Here is a 16,054-nt window from a genome sequence, read left to right as displayed (position 1 = left end):
TGTAAGGGTTTCATCCCAAGAAAGTTGTCAAAGCTATTACTGGTTTATCCTTGATTTTTAGCTATAATCTTCCATGATTTATTTCTAATGATTTATATATTTTCTTTAATTTGTTTCACTTGACGTAAGGATGTTTCTCAGACTGTCTAATGATGTCTAGGTTTAATAACTGTATTATGTCTGTATGATCTATGCTTCTGGGTATTGGTAAATTCATTTTTATATTTCCTACTCAGTTTTATAAGGACAAAAAGATGATTAAATACTCAAATATTGGCAAAATCATTGTACAGACAAGTGTCGTGACACTGCCAAAAATGAACAGTCAGCAGTGTGGTTAGTTATGAACCGATTAACTTAATGCGAACTCACGTTTGGAAAGACAGTTGAAGGATTTAAGTGACAAATTTAAGATGGGTTTTTAAAAAAGTGTTTGAAAATCAAACATCGGCTATAATACTACTGGTCCAGTCGTCACAAATTGACAAGTGAATATAATACCAACTAAAAGGATTGGAAAGGTGGATCTTTTCTGGCCATTCTAGACTGAATAAATTGGTGAAATCCTGAGGCAAAAGGAGCAAATTTCCTTTCTTTCTTGACATATATACTGAAAAGAGAAAGAGATTTCTAGTTCCACAGGCCTTATTCACAAAGCAGATAAGTACAAAGTATACTCCAATTTTTTTAAGTAGATTTTTGGGTCTAAGGTGATAGATATTGAGGTTGAAAGTAAAACATTTCAAAATACAGAAGAGTTATCTCTGGGAATCAAGCTTTTAAATGCTTGTCTGTTTTATAAATCGAGATTATTGGATTTCAGTTTAGGGTACATAAAGTTGTTTTTTTCCCTTCTCTCATTTATGGTTTTTGCTTCTCCCAAGTTCTCTGCCTGTTACATCTCTGCTTTCTTAATTCAGGAAATGAACTGTCCTATTTCATTTTGCTCAGACCACCCAGCAAAAGACTGGGCCAACGCCCACCAAGGTCAGAATGGAACTCAGCGCTGCCCACGAGCAATCTCTGAAACTTGAGACACCTGGGCCTTGCACGAGCGCTCTGGGTACCCTTGACCTCAGCCACGGGGCTTCTGTGCGCATGCGCAGTGACATCAGTCTCTGACCCGTGCACCGTTGCTTGGTTACAGCCATTCTCTGGGCTGAGAGATTCCAAACTTCTAACTGCCCTGCTGGGATAGTGTGGCGACAGGGAGTTGGCTGCTCTAGAGTCTGCTGTTGGTTGGGCTCGGGAGAAAAAAAGCGTAAGAAGTGCTGAGGAGGTTCTGAAGCCCTTAGGCTTGGCCATGAAGAAGGTTATTGGCTTCGGGCTTCGGAAGGTTTTCGGAAAGAGATCACAGAGCGATGGTCTTGGCAGGCAGCCTTGGACTGGAGATGGTGTCTCCTTGCGGTCCGGGTACCACATCCAAGACAGAGATCTCCCCAAAATCCACAAAGCTGCCTGCAGGGGCGACGTATCAGAAGTGAAGAGGCTTCTCTCGCGCCATCCAGAGAGATTGAATGACAGAGACAAGCAGAAGAGGTGAGAGGGCCTGCGAGGCCAGTGGGCACGGGCGGGCCTGGAGGAGGCTGGGGGACCTGGCAGAAGGGCTCAGCGGCCCAGGCTCATCCAGGTGGAGCTCAGCCCTCCTGTCACCCAGGGCGCTGTGCTGTGTTCCCTCGCGGGTGGGGACCTTACCCGGGTGCCAGTGCCCAGGCCGACTTTGTGAGCACCAGGAACAAAATCTCAAGGACCCGTCACTCATAATTCCCCTTATAGAGCACTTTACTGACAATGTTAAAGCGATTTAACTAAATATCAATAATAGAAATGAAAAGTATATGCAGCATTTTATTTTTGATGTCCACAGTTTTAGACCATATTGTTAAATACTATAGAAAAGTGCTTAATGAGAAAACGAATTCCCATAGTAGATCAACTTGTGGGCTAAAAATTCTTCAGCTAAAACCCAGTATCCGTTTTCTATCAGTGTCCACCCAGGTATGTACGGTGTTCACTGAGGGGCCTTAGAAGGGAAGCTTCCAGGGGCACATGCTGTGGGCTTGCCTAGGAAGACTCGTTTTCTCCCCGTGTGTGCTCTTCCTCTAGGTATCAGTTTTACATAAGCCGGCTAAACTCTCAGGGCTTTACAAGTTTGGGTTGCACGTGCTGTCTCTTTGATTGTGGTGATGACATTAAGAATCGTTTTGTACAGTAGACAAAGATTTGCCCTTCTAGGTGTCAACAGGTGCTCTATTGCCACAATTTCTTTACTAAGAGCTGAAAAGAGAGATAAATGATTGGAATATAGCTGAAAATGCCCAAACACCCTAATATAGGTAGGATGTTAGAGCTTGATAGTGACGGCATTTCACGTTAGTAGAAAAGATGAATTACTCATGAATGATGGAGAAATACCTGTTAAGTATTTGGAGAAAATTCGTTAGATTTTCATATCACAAAAATAAGTTCCAGGTGTACTATAGATAAAAACTTATAAATATACGAAATGAGGAACGTACCAGAAGAAAACAGAAATGCCTATTTATACATTTTTTTATGTTGGCGAAGACTTGAAAAGCAAGAGTTCAGAAGGTTGGTTGAGCAATATAAGAAATCAGTAGTCTCTGTATATCAGAAAATAATATTAACAAAATAAAAGAAAATGTACTTGCAAATTATGTACGGCATAAGTATATCAGGGAAAAGTGTATCTTCGTTTTATAGAGAAGTGTCTGAAATCAACAGAAAAAACGCACTCGAATTTTGAATGGGACCAAGTTCTTTCTGTGTATCTGTAAGTGACCAATACTTAGTGTCCCAGGTGAGAAAAGGAATTCAAGTTGAAAGAGAGATGACAACTTCTTTTCCATCCTCCAAGGTTGAGAAGATGAGGAGCCATGGTACTTGTACTGCTGCTTCAAGTTTAAGTTGCTTCTGACTTTTCAAACGGGCAGTTGGTGATAAGTACCACATTTAAAAATGTGTGTTCCCTTTACGCATCAATTCCAAGTACTAAAATATCTTTATGAAATAATTAGATAAATCACATACAATTTGTTTTTCTCAGCACTGCTTACAATATCAATGTATTGTGAAGAACTCACATCAAGGGATTTCGTAAATAAATTGCAGTGCATCCGTAGGATGGAATTACCTGAGACCGTTGAAGGTGGTATGGATGATACATACATGCTCACGTGCAAAGATGTACTCTGGTAGCTCGGAAAAGGAGAAAAGCATTCCTTTGATTATACACACACACGGACTACGATATTATTTTAGCCCAAAATATGTGCAAACTTGATATCTGAGTATTTGTACTGTGACGTTTTCTTTTTAAAAAAATCTGATCTCTACACTGAACATATACAGAAATTCTAGTAATGGTTTATTATTAATAAAGTAATCCCAGGTAATATTTCATTATTCCCAGGTATATGAATCTTGTTCAGATTAAAACAATTTCTCACTTCTATTTTTTAATATATTTTTTTTAAAGATTGGTATTTTTGGCAACTTTTAGCCTCTTCAGAAGTAAAGGCAGTCTTTTTATCTGTGCCTGTAGAAGTTCATGTATCTATATTTCTGTACACACTTAGTTTTTTTTTTATTACATAGTGCTTCATTACCTATAATATTAAATGATCTTTGATTAATCATTTTGGTTCTGTCTTTGTGGAGATCAAAAAAGCACATATAAGTGATTATTACTATTGCAGAAGTACTGCTTTACTATAAAAATGTTGTTTACAAATGTTGAAATCTCCAGCTATAGTTATCCATTCTTTCAATCCATTTATTCATCAAATATACACTGAATAACTGTTACGGAGCAGACACAGTCTACCCAGGACTCTCAGAATCTATCTCTCAGGCCCTTTTCATCCTTAAAAACTTTATGTTGCCCAGTAGGAGTGAAATGAAAAATTGTAAATGGAAGTATTTGTACCTAATCTCAATTGAAGCTTTTCCTCCCCCATTTCAAACAAAAGGATTTCTGCAGTTAGGACGTTGTGAACAGTGACCAAATTTGCTGTTCAGCTAGTGTGCAATAGTATTAAATATGAATATTGATCATTGGAAATCATCCGATTTTCATATAATCTTTGAATCTCCACAGTCAATGAAATGAGCCATCCCTAGTCACTTGACTCCTGAGTCTCCTTTGGCGTCAAGTTTCTTGAAAATCAAAACAAGAATTACTTTGTGATTTTAGTCCTCTTTCCCCGTGATGCTCTTAAGAACGAACATTTATTTAGATGCCAACTTACGAGGAGAACTGCGGAAGGTCTGGTGCGTTTCCATTATTTCACTTCACGTCAGGCACCACGGGTGGTAGGATGCCCGTTCTTGTAAGTACCAGTAAGAAATTATTTAAATGCTGCCAACTATACTTTCAAGGCATTCTGAATTATGCATTGCCTTCCAGTGTCAGAGGTGTTAAAATATGAGAAAAGAAGCATCTTAGAACCACTGCAATGCAGTGTTCTTTCTTAATCCTTAAAACACAGCTGCAAAGTAGGTAGAATGATATCATTTTACTTAATTGAAATGTTGTCTTGTAAAGTAGTAGTGATGGTAATAATTCGGATAATATTACCAAACAGTTATTGAGTGTGTGTTTTGTGCTAGGAACCTAAGTAAACACTTTGCATAGATTCCCATTTAAGCCAACAACAGTGCCCTGTGATGTTAAGTACTATTTTTATCCCCATTTGTTGATGAGGAAATGGAGGCACACAAAGGCTAAGGGACAGCTATTAAGTGGTAGAGTTAAGTTAGGATCAAACCCGAGTTGAGCTGATTCCCCAGGGCATGCTCTCGGTAGTCGCTTAGGCTGCTCTTTCATTAGTGTGGCGAGTAACAAGAGCTCGTGAATGTTGTCCTTTGTGCAGAAGAAAACTCCGTGTTGGTTCTGAAGGCATTGGAGTAGTGTGTCATGTTTACAATTGCATGCAGAACTGCATGTTTGAGACGGTGCCCTGTAATGTCCTAAATGTCCTCTCACCCTCATAGGACTGCTCTCCATTTGGCCTGCGCCTTTGGCCGTCTGGAAGTGGTGACTCTTCTAGCAGAGAAGAAATGCCAGATGAATGTCGGTGACAACAGAAACAAGACAGCTCTCATGAAGGTATGTGGTAGCCAGCTCTGTCAACAGGAGATGGATTTGGTTTAATTATTTAGAATAAAAATGAATTTCTCTCAATTAACTATACCTAATTGTGGAAACTTGTGGAATGCTTACTTTGAATTCCCATAATTTACCGTTTATTTAATGACGTAATCCTGACAGGCCGTGGAGAGCCAGGAAGAGGAGTGTGCAACAATCCTACTAAAACACGGAGCGGACCCACATATGAAGGACTTCCGTAGCAACACGGCTCTCCACTATGCGGCCATGGGGCACAACACCGCGATAGCTGAACAGCTCCTGCAACACCAGGCAGATATAGAAGCAACCAATGAGGTATAGATCCACAGATGTATTTATACAATATTTATAATACATGTGTTTCAGCCACAAGCATTTTATTTCTAGTCGATATATACTGCATGCTGTACATCAGGCCCTGTCGCCACAGAAACAAGTCAAAGCCAAGTCAGGAAGGGGAAATGGGTTGGCCACAGAAAGGGCCCAGCTCTGGCCTGTAACAGTCCTGTTACTGCGTGGGAGTGGGTGCAAGGCTCAGAGCCCACCGAGGACTGAAGACCTGGTGGGCTGGAAGTATGTGGGGGTGGCTGCTACAGGGCAGGGCCTAGGAGATGGGTGCTCCTGGGGGTGGGTGGGAGGAAGGGTGGAACTTGGGTCCCGGCCGGGGAGCTGGCGATATGCAGGTGGGGAGGGGAAGCAGCAGGACACAGGCCCTGAGCAGCCCAGGCCTCGGGGGTTCTGAAGATTGGGGCAGGAGGGCCAGTCACGTTTGGACATCCAGCCGGGGCATCCACCTGTGCTCCTAGCCACTCTGCCAGCCATGGTCCCCCTTGGGGTCTCCACCTCGGAGTGGGGCTCCTGCTCAGCCTCGTGGAGACGCTGGGCGGGTTGTCGTACAGAGGGAGCAGGTGATGGGGTTGCATTCACCCCTTTTTGTTCCTGGACGTACATCACCGCTCGCCAATGCAACCCCAGCAGGAATGCCCTTGGTTGACACAGGAAGGGTCAATTTTACATCTTTGGAAGCTCAAGCGTCCCCTGAATGCAAACAGTTGGAACTCAATTTTCTAAAATTTTACTTTACATGATCATACCTCTAAAGTAGCAGTAGAGGGCACAGCTCTCCTTTATGCACTTGTGACAAATTACTTGTGAAAACACAACTTGTTAGAGGCAACACTTCCTTTTTTAAGTGTTTTTTCACGTCCGAGTTGTTTTCCAATTAATGCAAAACAATGCAGGAAAGCACAATTTGCCTTTGAAATCGGCTTCTCCTTAAAACTCAAACGAACAAAAGCATTTTACAATATCATTGAAATCTTCCTGCTCTTGACAAGTTGCTATTTATAAACAAGTGATTTATATAAAGCTATTTAGCTCCCATTGGCCAAAGCCTGAGAGGGAAAAAGGAAAGGGAAAGGAAATAACTATGAGAAATATGCAGGGGAATTTGGAAATTGAACTATTGAGAGGAAATAACAAGAAGAGATTTTTCAAAAACTCATGGACACAGACAACAGTTCGATATTTACCAGAGGGTAGAGAGGGGAGGGGTGACAGATGAGGAAAAAGGGTCAAATATATGGTGATGGAAGGAGAACTGACTCTGGTGGTGAACACACAATGCAATATACAGATGATGTATTATAGAAATGACACTTGCAACCAACTACTAACCAATGTCACCCCAATAAATTTAATTAATAAAAAGTGTTTTTTTATTTTTGTTTTCCTTCGGTTTATATGCTTAGTCAAGGTCCTCTGCAGTTTTGGGGGATAATAATCCTTAGCTTGGGAGAGAGAGTCAGTGAGTTTTAAACTCCCCCGAGACCACTTCTAGGAAGGCTCCGAATCCTCCAAATTACAGTGAACAGGTGGCAATTAAGTGGGAAACGAGGGAAGGACAGATAATTAAGTGACATATCATCCTGTTCTGGCAGAAAGAGCCACCTAGGTAAGAGTCTAAACTCTGCTGTGAAATCTAGACTGTCCCATGAGAAGAAAGGAGTTTAGCTTTAATGAAATCAAGTTGCATTTTGAGTTATTAATCCCGTTTCCTCTCCTACCCAGGAAATTAAGTGTGCTTTTCATAAGTGACATGTCTCTTCCACTTTTATTTGGCCTAATCCTCAATGTCAGAGGAAATTGGTGACATAGGCGAGAGAAGAGACTGAAGTGATCGTCTACTGGACTAGTTCTCAGCTAGAATTGTGCTGGCAAATCAAAGTCACCCTAGGAACTTTAAAAACATTTACAATCATTCACAAGCTAGGCTCTTCCCTGAAGGTTTTGACTGAGTAAAGCTAATAAGGCCTGGACATGTGTTATTTAGAAATATTTCCCTGAGATTCGGATACAACTCTTGGTGAAGAACTACTAGTGCAATATATCAATTCGCAAATCTCAGATACTTAAATATCTCTAGAAGAGGTGGAGTTTGGGAGGTGATTACCCTTCAGCTCTCTCCTTCCCAACACTCTTCGCCTGACTTTTGAACTGTCTGTACCTCTGGGCTCGAGAAGTGGAAGGAAATATCATTGGCGGTATCTACTGGCTTAAAAAAGAACACCTTTTTCCTTTCAGCCATCAGTCATTCACTGGCGCTCAGAGAATCTTCAGAAATTTGCTGATGGGTGGTCTCCTAATGCGCAGAATCGGGCCCTTTAAGAATTTTGCATGTTTGTTTGTGCTCCGCTTGTTAGATCAACAAATGCTTACTGCAAGCAGGGTTTCCTGCAGTAATAGGAAATTGTGAGCCTACTTTTTTGCCTGTTGTTCTGTAAATCTCCAGTTTTCTTTTCTTTGTTTTTTAGTTAAATTTATTGGGATGACAGTGGTTATTGTATTTAAATAGGTTTCAAGTGTACATTTCTTTTTTATTTATTTATTTTTTTATTAAATTTATTGGGGTGACAATTGTTAGTAAAATTACATAGATTTCAGGTGTACAATTCTGTATTACATCATCTATAAATCCCATTGTGTGTTCATCACCCAGAGTCAGTTCTCCTTCCATCACCATATATTTGATCCCCCTTACCCTCATCTCCCACCCCCCACCCCCACCCCCCTTATACTCTGGCAACCACCAAACCATTGTCTGTGTCTATGAGATTCTGTTTCTCATTTGTTTGTCTTGTTCTTTTTGGTTTATATACCACATATCAGTGAAATCACATGGTTCTCTGCTTTTTCTGTCTGACTTATTTCGCTCAGCATTACACTCTCAAGATCCATCCATGTTGTCACAGATGTTCCTATATCATCTTTTCTTACTGCCGAATAGTATTCCATTGTGTATATATACCACAACTTCTTCATCCATTCATCTATCGAAGGACATTTTGGTTGTTTGCATGTCTTGGCCACCGTAAACAAAGCTGCAATGAACATTTCTATAATGCGTCATCTATATGTCATATTATGTGCTCACCACCCAGAGTCAGTTCTCCTGCCTTCACAGTATATTTGACCCCCCTTACCCTCCTCTACTATCCACTGTCCCCCCTTACGTTCTGGTAAGCACTCAACTGTTGTCTGTGTCTATGAGTTTTTGTTTCTTTGTCTTGTTCATCTGTTGCTTTCAGTTTCCTATCCCTCATATGAGTGAAGTCGTATGGTCCTCGACTTTTTCTGTCCGATTTGTGTTGCACAGCATAATAATGTCATGATCCATGCGTGTTGTCCCAAATGGCAGCATTTCATTTGTTGTATGGCACAGCAGTATGCCTTAGTGTATACATACCACATCTTCTTTATCCAGCCATCTATTGAAGGACAGTGTGGTTGTTTCCGTTTCTTGGCCACCGTAAATGATGCTGCAGTGATCGAAAGTGTGTGATAAACTCTCTCAGTATGTCTGGGAAATTCATAGAGCCGTGGCATAATCACGATGGTAGGTTTAAACATGAAATCCCATGAAGTTAGTAGCAATACAGATGGGAAGTGTCAATAATTTAGTGTCAGCAGTCCTCTAATGTAATTATCCATTGGATTAACAATCTGAAAAATGAATACAGATAGATTATGGTTTGAATAAGAATGGGAAAAATTCTTGAAGTGGGTGTAATGAGTCTAAATGACAGTTTTGTTGCATGTTGGGGCCCAGTTTTTTAATGAAGCTTATGATACTAAAAAACGGAAAGATTTTACATACAAATATTCACATTATACACAAACATTTGGAAAAGGCAGATAAAAAATCCCAAGTGGGCCATAGACTAGTTGTGGCTCCTCGATATGTTTAGTTTGCCCCCCTATGTTGAGCCAACATCGAGAGTTTGGGGACCGATGAGAAACAACGCTGTCAAGCTTCTCTTAACGAATCCAGCCTGGTCCCCTTGAGCCCTGACTACAGTGGGTGTCCTGTGGCGAGGCTGCGCCTCTTCTATGAGACATGTGTTCCCCAGAGTGCTGCTGTCCCCACCTGGGTTCTTCACTTACTTGGGTCCCCTTCTTTGCCTCCGGAAGCACTGGAGTGTGCGATTCCTCTTGTACAGAGTATTTTGATAAACATTTCAAGATTTTCAAGACAGTCCATGTTGATTTATTATATGTGTTCTATGTTAATCTCCTTAGAATGAGAGTAAGTTTTTCAAGCTAGAATTCCTAAGTTGTTTTTCTTTTAAAAAAACAAAAAGAAAAAGAAAAAAACCTTCCTTTTTCATTATACGTCCTATAAATGATCATACCCATGGAAATGGCTTTAAGTCTTATGAGGTCAGTGATGGCTATAGTTGTAGGTGTCATGCATATTCCAGTCAGCATTCTATCTTCCTCCTCAACAGGGTTCCTTAAAACTGCAAGTGATTTAGTCGCTTTCATGATGCTAAAAGATCAGTATTAAAACGTTAACTGATAAGCCATGATATTTTATTTCGGAGTTATATTTTGCCTGAGCCGTAAAATAATTTTAAGTAGCAATTAAAATAGACCCAGAATGAAAACAGATTTTTTTCAAAAAGTAGATAGGCATTGGGGTCCCAAGATTATCATCGTAACTGAGAATGAAATTTCACATTGAGCTTACCAACAGCCCAGATAAAAACCCATCATCTTATAATGGGAGAAAACCCATGGACCATTTAGCGATAAACAATCAAAGGTCATTTGAAGCCTAACTCTTTTTAATTTAGAGTCCATTTCTTTAGTGACCCTTTTGGAGCAGGAGAGCCTGAAGTTGACATCTGGGATCCTGAGAACATGGATAGAAGTGAAGCAAGCATGTTTGCATAAGCTGCAGAAAACCTTCACCTCTGTTGGAAAGCTCTCCAAACTATATCCCTGAAATTCCATGATATTTCAAACGTTAATGTTTGCCACAGAAAAGTATTGTCAAATCGGGAATAAGCAACCTGAAACACTTCTTTAGTAATAGCCATATAAAGCACAGCTTTATAATACTTCTCAAACACAGGTGCTCTTTCTGGAATCTTCCTACTGGGCCACAGTAGTTAATTTCTGGTAAAGTACGTATTCTTTGGAATACAATGTAACAAACACTGCCCCAGAAACAATTATTTAGGTTTTCAATTCAATAAAACGACTTAAAGCATTTACGTCTATGATTTCGAGCTTGGAGACACAGGGATGAAGAATAGCCCCTGCCCTCCAAAAGCTCCGGGTTCAGATGGGAACGATGAAATCACTGCAGTGCAGTGCGGTAGAGACTGTGATAGGAGCAAAGATTTTGGAACCAGGGCTGTCAGTGTTTGAGGGGAGTTCTGGATAATGAGGTGGAAGTTCATCCGTTGGAGAGGAAGAAGGAGGATATTTTAAAGGGAAGAGCCGCAGATGACAGCACAGAGGGCTACTTTGTATTTACTTTCTCTAGTGTATGTTCAAGTTTAGAGGATCTTTTATGAGTTTTCAAATTTGATGTAGAACTATGTAGTTTTTAAGCTGTAAAATGTTTTCTGTTTTACAGTTTGATTTTACACCACTTTTATTTGCTGTGCATCTGAAGAGCCAGGAAATGGTGGAGTTTTTACTCGAGAGACATGCAAACATACATGCAGTTGATAAGTGGAAAAGGTACAGTGGTTTGTTCTTTTGGTTTTAAACTTAGAACTGTTTTAGAGCGGTAACAGTTGCTCAAGTCAGAAAGATTAATAACAAGAGGATTAACCTATGATTACAAAGTGAAAAATATCAGCACATCGTCCGTTAGGTAGAAAAGCAATTATTCTGACTGGTGAACTGGAAGAACCGTATCCTGCAGGATTCATATTCCTTTATGATATCGACTGATGTCATTTGTCATTGCAGTTTGGGGTCACATGGTATTATATTAGCTAAAGGGTTTTCACTGTAATTTTACTAGTTTTGTATAGTATGGAGTCTAACTTAGTTTATGATACAATATGGGATTTAGTCTCTCTGACAGTTTTTTTAACCTCTGCCGTGTATTCAGTTTTCCTTAAAAGATGCACGTTAAAGGTAAATAGGAGTTGATTTTGTTGTTTGGATGACTCTGCTTGAAATTGTTTTCTTCAAGGAATGCTGATGTTATAGGGATTTCCCTAAGTGACTGTGAATTGCTACTACCAGATATTCCTCCGTTTTTATCCTTTTTTATTTCTAGTCTATTTTGATGTGTTTTTGTTTTATCATTTTTAATTGGTATGAGTAGAAGGGAGAAAGACAACATTAACTGAATAAACTTCTTCTTTAATGAAACAAGTCATGGATGGGTGATAAAAAAAGAGATGGGCTTTCAGTTCACTCAGGACTGGGTTCAATGCTCAGCTTTCCTACGTGTCACGTGTGTGACCATGGGAACATTACTGTCATCACCAAACATGTTTCCCGATGTGGAAACGAGGAAAATCATATCTCCTTCGAGGATGGTCGTGTGTCACGACCTGGCGTGTAATTCGGTGCCCAGCACGTGCTTATGCGCACCATTAACTTCAATGATGACAATGATTGCTAGAATTATTATTAATACTATTGTTTTGAGCCTGCCAACTAGCTTTAATTTACCTGACTTCTAGCTGACTTTGGATGTAACGTATATAAGACTAAGGAAGAAACGGGAAATTCTTCATTGAAATCTTCACCTACTTCAGATAAGTGACCTCAGCAGAGTGACTTGTCTATTAAAGAACTTTAAATTAGCAACTTCTAGGTAGTACCCAAGTGGGGCAAGAGGCTTTTTGTTTTTGTTGTTTTCATGTGCCTTCATTTTAGCTTTGGACATAATTTACAAAGATGAACACTTAAGCATGTAAATGGTCAATTCTATACAGATAAGCAATATATTGAACTCGGTAGAGTCTCTCAATGTTGCTGTTTAGGTAACTTACAGTTCCTAAGGGTGAAGTTGTTGTCTGTTATTTCAGAACAGCCCTCATGCTTGCTGTAAAGGCTAAATCCTCAAATACAGTCCGGCTGCTGCTTCAGGCAGGTGCAGATGTCTTTGCTCAAGATGACAGTGGATTCACTGCAGAAGAATACGCTTTATCTAAAGGTTTGAAGGAGTAAGTGTTTACATTGACATGCTAATTATCACAAAACTGAACTTCCAAATACTTTAACTGTTACTTCTTAGGTAACAGGTGAGACTTCATAACTGGGTTCAGGCAGTGGGGGCATGGCAGTGAGTTAGTAGACATCCTCAGCCAGAAACCAAACAAACGGTCAGACGTGGAAGACGTAGCAAAGGGACAGATTCCTTATCCCAGAACTTTGAAGACCTTTATCTCTAGGGATCCCAACATTCTCCATTTCATTCCAAGCATAACCCCTGTGTGTCAGGTACCAATAATGTCTCTTCTCTGACTTTTTCAACTGGTTATTTGGGGGTGTAAAATGTACAGTTTAGCAGGAAATTCTCTATTTTCTGGAGGCTATCGGCTATGCTCTCCCCCTTGAAATTTTTAAGAAGCCAAAGTGTTCCCTAAGTCCAAGGGGGACCATCCTCTTTCACAAGTCAGATGGAGAGGGAACGAAGGTCATTCTGGTCATTCATTGGTTTCCATTGATTGTGTTGCTGCAGGCTTGCTGTAGCAATGGGTCCTGTCGTCATGACTACCTGTGCTCCCAGGTGCCCTTGCTGATCCCGAGTCCTCGGTGTTCGTGGTTTTCCACACTTGGACTTCCAAGTGACGATATTTTTTACTTGACACGCATGTGTTTGTTTACATTCTCAGCCCCTATTCCAGAGCACCAGCACCCTGTCCCGGGAGCTTGGACTTCTAGCTTTAGCCACACACACCCTTCCCCAACCCTGAAAAACAAAACTATGCGGGGCCCACATCTTAGCCCAGACCTCATGATGACTTACCCTTTTGAGTGTCTTGTTTTGTCTTCTGCTAGCACATGTTAGTTGGAACATTCTGAGCTGTCAGAGAGGTGCCAGTAATGCTGCAGGAAAAGATCAGACTTTCCTTTCTCCTTTGTTACCAGATCTGTACGCCAAGGCCACTTGCTATCCCATGGAGTATCTTTCCTTAGGTCCTGGAAGGTCCCGTAACGCCTTTCCCACAGTAGCAGGCACTAACTTGCCTGTGATTCCTTAGTTAAGATGAGGCTCAGTGATCTGTTTTCCAAAATAATGAAAATCTGTCAAGTGACTTGACTCTCCCTCAAGTTTCAGAATATTTAAAGTTTTGCCTGACATGGAAGCCAGTAAACAGGAAGCTCTGGATCTAAAGGAGGTTACTTGGTGTTAGACTAGCTGCACCCCTTCCATGCCTCATGAATGTGCATGTGTTGTATCTTCCAAGTCAACTGGGGATGCCTAGGAAGGTTAGAAAGATCTGATAGTTCAGAGTTTCAGGAGGTAGTCATGAGACAGAAGTAGTCCAAGCCAGGTCTTGACTTCTATACGTTTTCTGCCACTGGTGTGATTAGCTACGATAATAGGGGGCAACTATGTTATCTGACTTATTGAGGTAACATATTTCTAAATGCCTTTAATTACAAATTACATAATAGCTGAGATGTACTGAATTACAAACCACAAAGAAAGAGTAGCTAATAACCAACATTTAAAACATTTTCTGTAAACTGCAGCATTTGAATGTTAAATAGAACCTATGAAAAGCACACATTAGATTTATTTGGAATTCCAAAACAATTTCAAAAACTAAAGCTCAAAAAAACTTACTCCATTGCCTTCCATTTTGTTGTATTATCTATTTGATCCTGTGACAACCTGTAAAATAAGGCAGTGAGCTGCTTGGTTTGTAGAGGAAAACTCTGAGCCTAACAGCAGTGACTTCTCCGACAATGGATTTTGTGGACTATGGAACTAGGATTTCTCAGTTCTCGCCACTTGCCCCTGCTAATTCTAATTAACTGACTGAACTATTCTGCCCTCACCATGACTGGTTCACCTTGCTTTTTTGTCTTCTTTAATCACATGCTTAAGAAAAATTTTGTACAACTTATCATGTTGTTGTTTTATTAACTTAAGTTGATAGGGGTGACAACGGTTAGTAAAATTACATAGGTTTCAAATGTCCAATTCTTTAATATATTGTCTGTATATCACATTGTGTGTTGACCACCCAGAGTCAGTTCTCCTTCTGTCACCATGTATTTGACCCCCTTTACCCTTTTCTACTATCTATCCCCTCTTCCACTTACTCTCTGACAGCCACTGAACTGTTGTCTGTGTCTATGAGTTGTTTTTTCTTTGTTTGTCTGTAGAACTTACAAAATTGAAGCGTATGGGATAATTCAAGTTTTTATATTAGCTCAGACATTACCTGAAATACTCTAAGAATTCCATGTTTTGATAAATGTGTTCCTGTCAGTTATACCACAGTAATATTATCACCTCTTTTACACATAGCGACGCCAAACTAATTTCTGATTGCAAAAAAGAGAGGAGATGGAAAAAGTCTTCTGACAATAACAGTCGAGGTAAGACTCCTAATAGTGAAGTATACTTTGTGGTCCTACCAGACATACAGTAAGACTAAGAAAGTTTTGCTATTGAAAGAGCTGTTAAAGCAAAATGTGTATATTGCATGTATATTTTTTCTTTCTTAGTTAATGTCTTTCTTAATAGTCTAGTATTCAGAATTATTATAAAAGTGAATTGTCGGTATTTAAAATCTGAGAGCGTATTGTGTGAAAAGAAAGTCATTTATCTAGTCATGACCCCTACAATCCCATATGATATTTGTGTAAATACGAAAAATGATTTTTAAATCAGTATGTTGTATGTTTCTTCTATAATCACCTTGCAACAAGTTGGACTTGTTCTAAAAATGGACCTTTGTTTAAATTTTACATCAAATGGCTTACAGGTAGTGAATGAATTCTTGTGATTACATTGTGGTTTGTCTCCCCATAATGTAACTAAAACTAGGAACTCAACAATACCTTCCTAGTCCCATAAACAAATGGCAAACAGTAAGAACTGCAAAACTTAGCCAGTGTGAAGGAATCGCAGTGAGACTGTTTTTGAAAGGTATCTCCTGATGCAAGTCAGTAAAGCTGTGCCTTGCTGAGAAGCATGGGTTATTTTCCATGTGGCTATGCCAACAAGTTCTCACTAGTATCACCTTTTTTCCTCATAAGTAAAAACAGAGTGAGACATGTTGACCTCATTAGAAGAAGCTGTTTTCTTCTGTTCGTTGGATAGTTGTCATGACAGTGTAATTTCTCTAGAACAAGATGCTCTGTAGCCATTAGTCAAAAGATAATCACAATAAATGTTCCCATAGCCCAACTTAGGACTCGAAAGATGATAATAAAAGTACAGAAAAGTTTCGCAATGACAAAAACGCTATTCTACTCACTGGATGTGGCACCTTGTGCATTGTACAACATGAAATGCCCGAGGACCCCTTAAACATAGTAGACCTCTATCAAAGCACTTGTGTCGGTGGTTTTGCAAGTTATAGGAAACACAGAGATGAGACGGAATTTGATCTTTAATGTGCC

General features: G+C 40.0%; 1 protein-coding gene across 1 annotated transcript; it reads left to right on the top strand.

Annotated features, from left to right (window-relative positions):
• Positions 1-936: 936 nt before the first annotated feature.
• On the top strand, positions 937-15,078 carry LOC148759194 (uncharacterized). The gene is made up of 6 exons (XM_088793599.1): positions 937-1,539; positions 5,017-5,131; positions 5,294-5,467; positions 11,079-11,185; positions 12,496-12,633; positions 14,955-15,078. Exons 1-6 carry the CDS (start codon positions 1,304-1,306, stop codon positions 15,076-15,078), a joined length of 894 nt encoding a protein of 297 aa, XP_088649725.1. The 5' UTR covers positions 937-1,303.
• Positions 15,079-16,054: the final 976 nt, after the last annotated feature.

The sequence above is a fragment of the Rhinolophus sinicus genome, chromosome 1 (genome assembly GCF_057876585.1).
Source record: "Rhinolophus sinicus isolate RSI-liver-muscle chromosome 1, RSI-T2T, whole genome shotgun sequence".
Classification (NCBI taxonomy): domain Eukaryota; kingdom Metazoa; phylum Chordata; class Mammalia; order Chiroptera; family Rhinolophidae; genus Rhinolophus; species Rhinolophus sinicus.
This window is presented reverse-complemented; position numbering and strand designations above follow the sequence as displayed.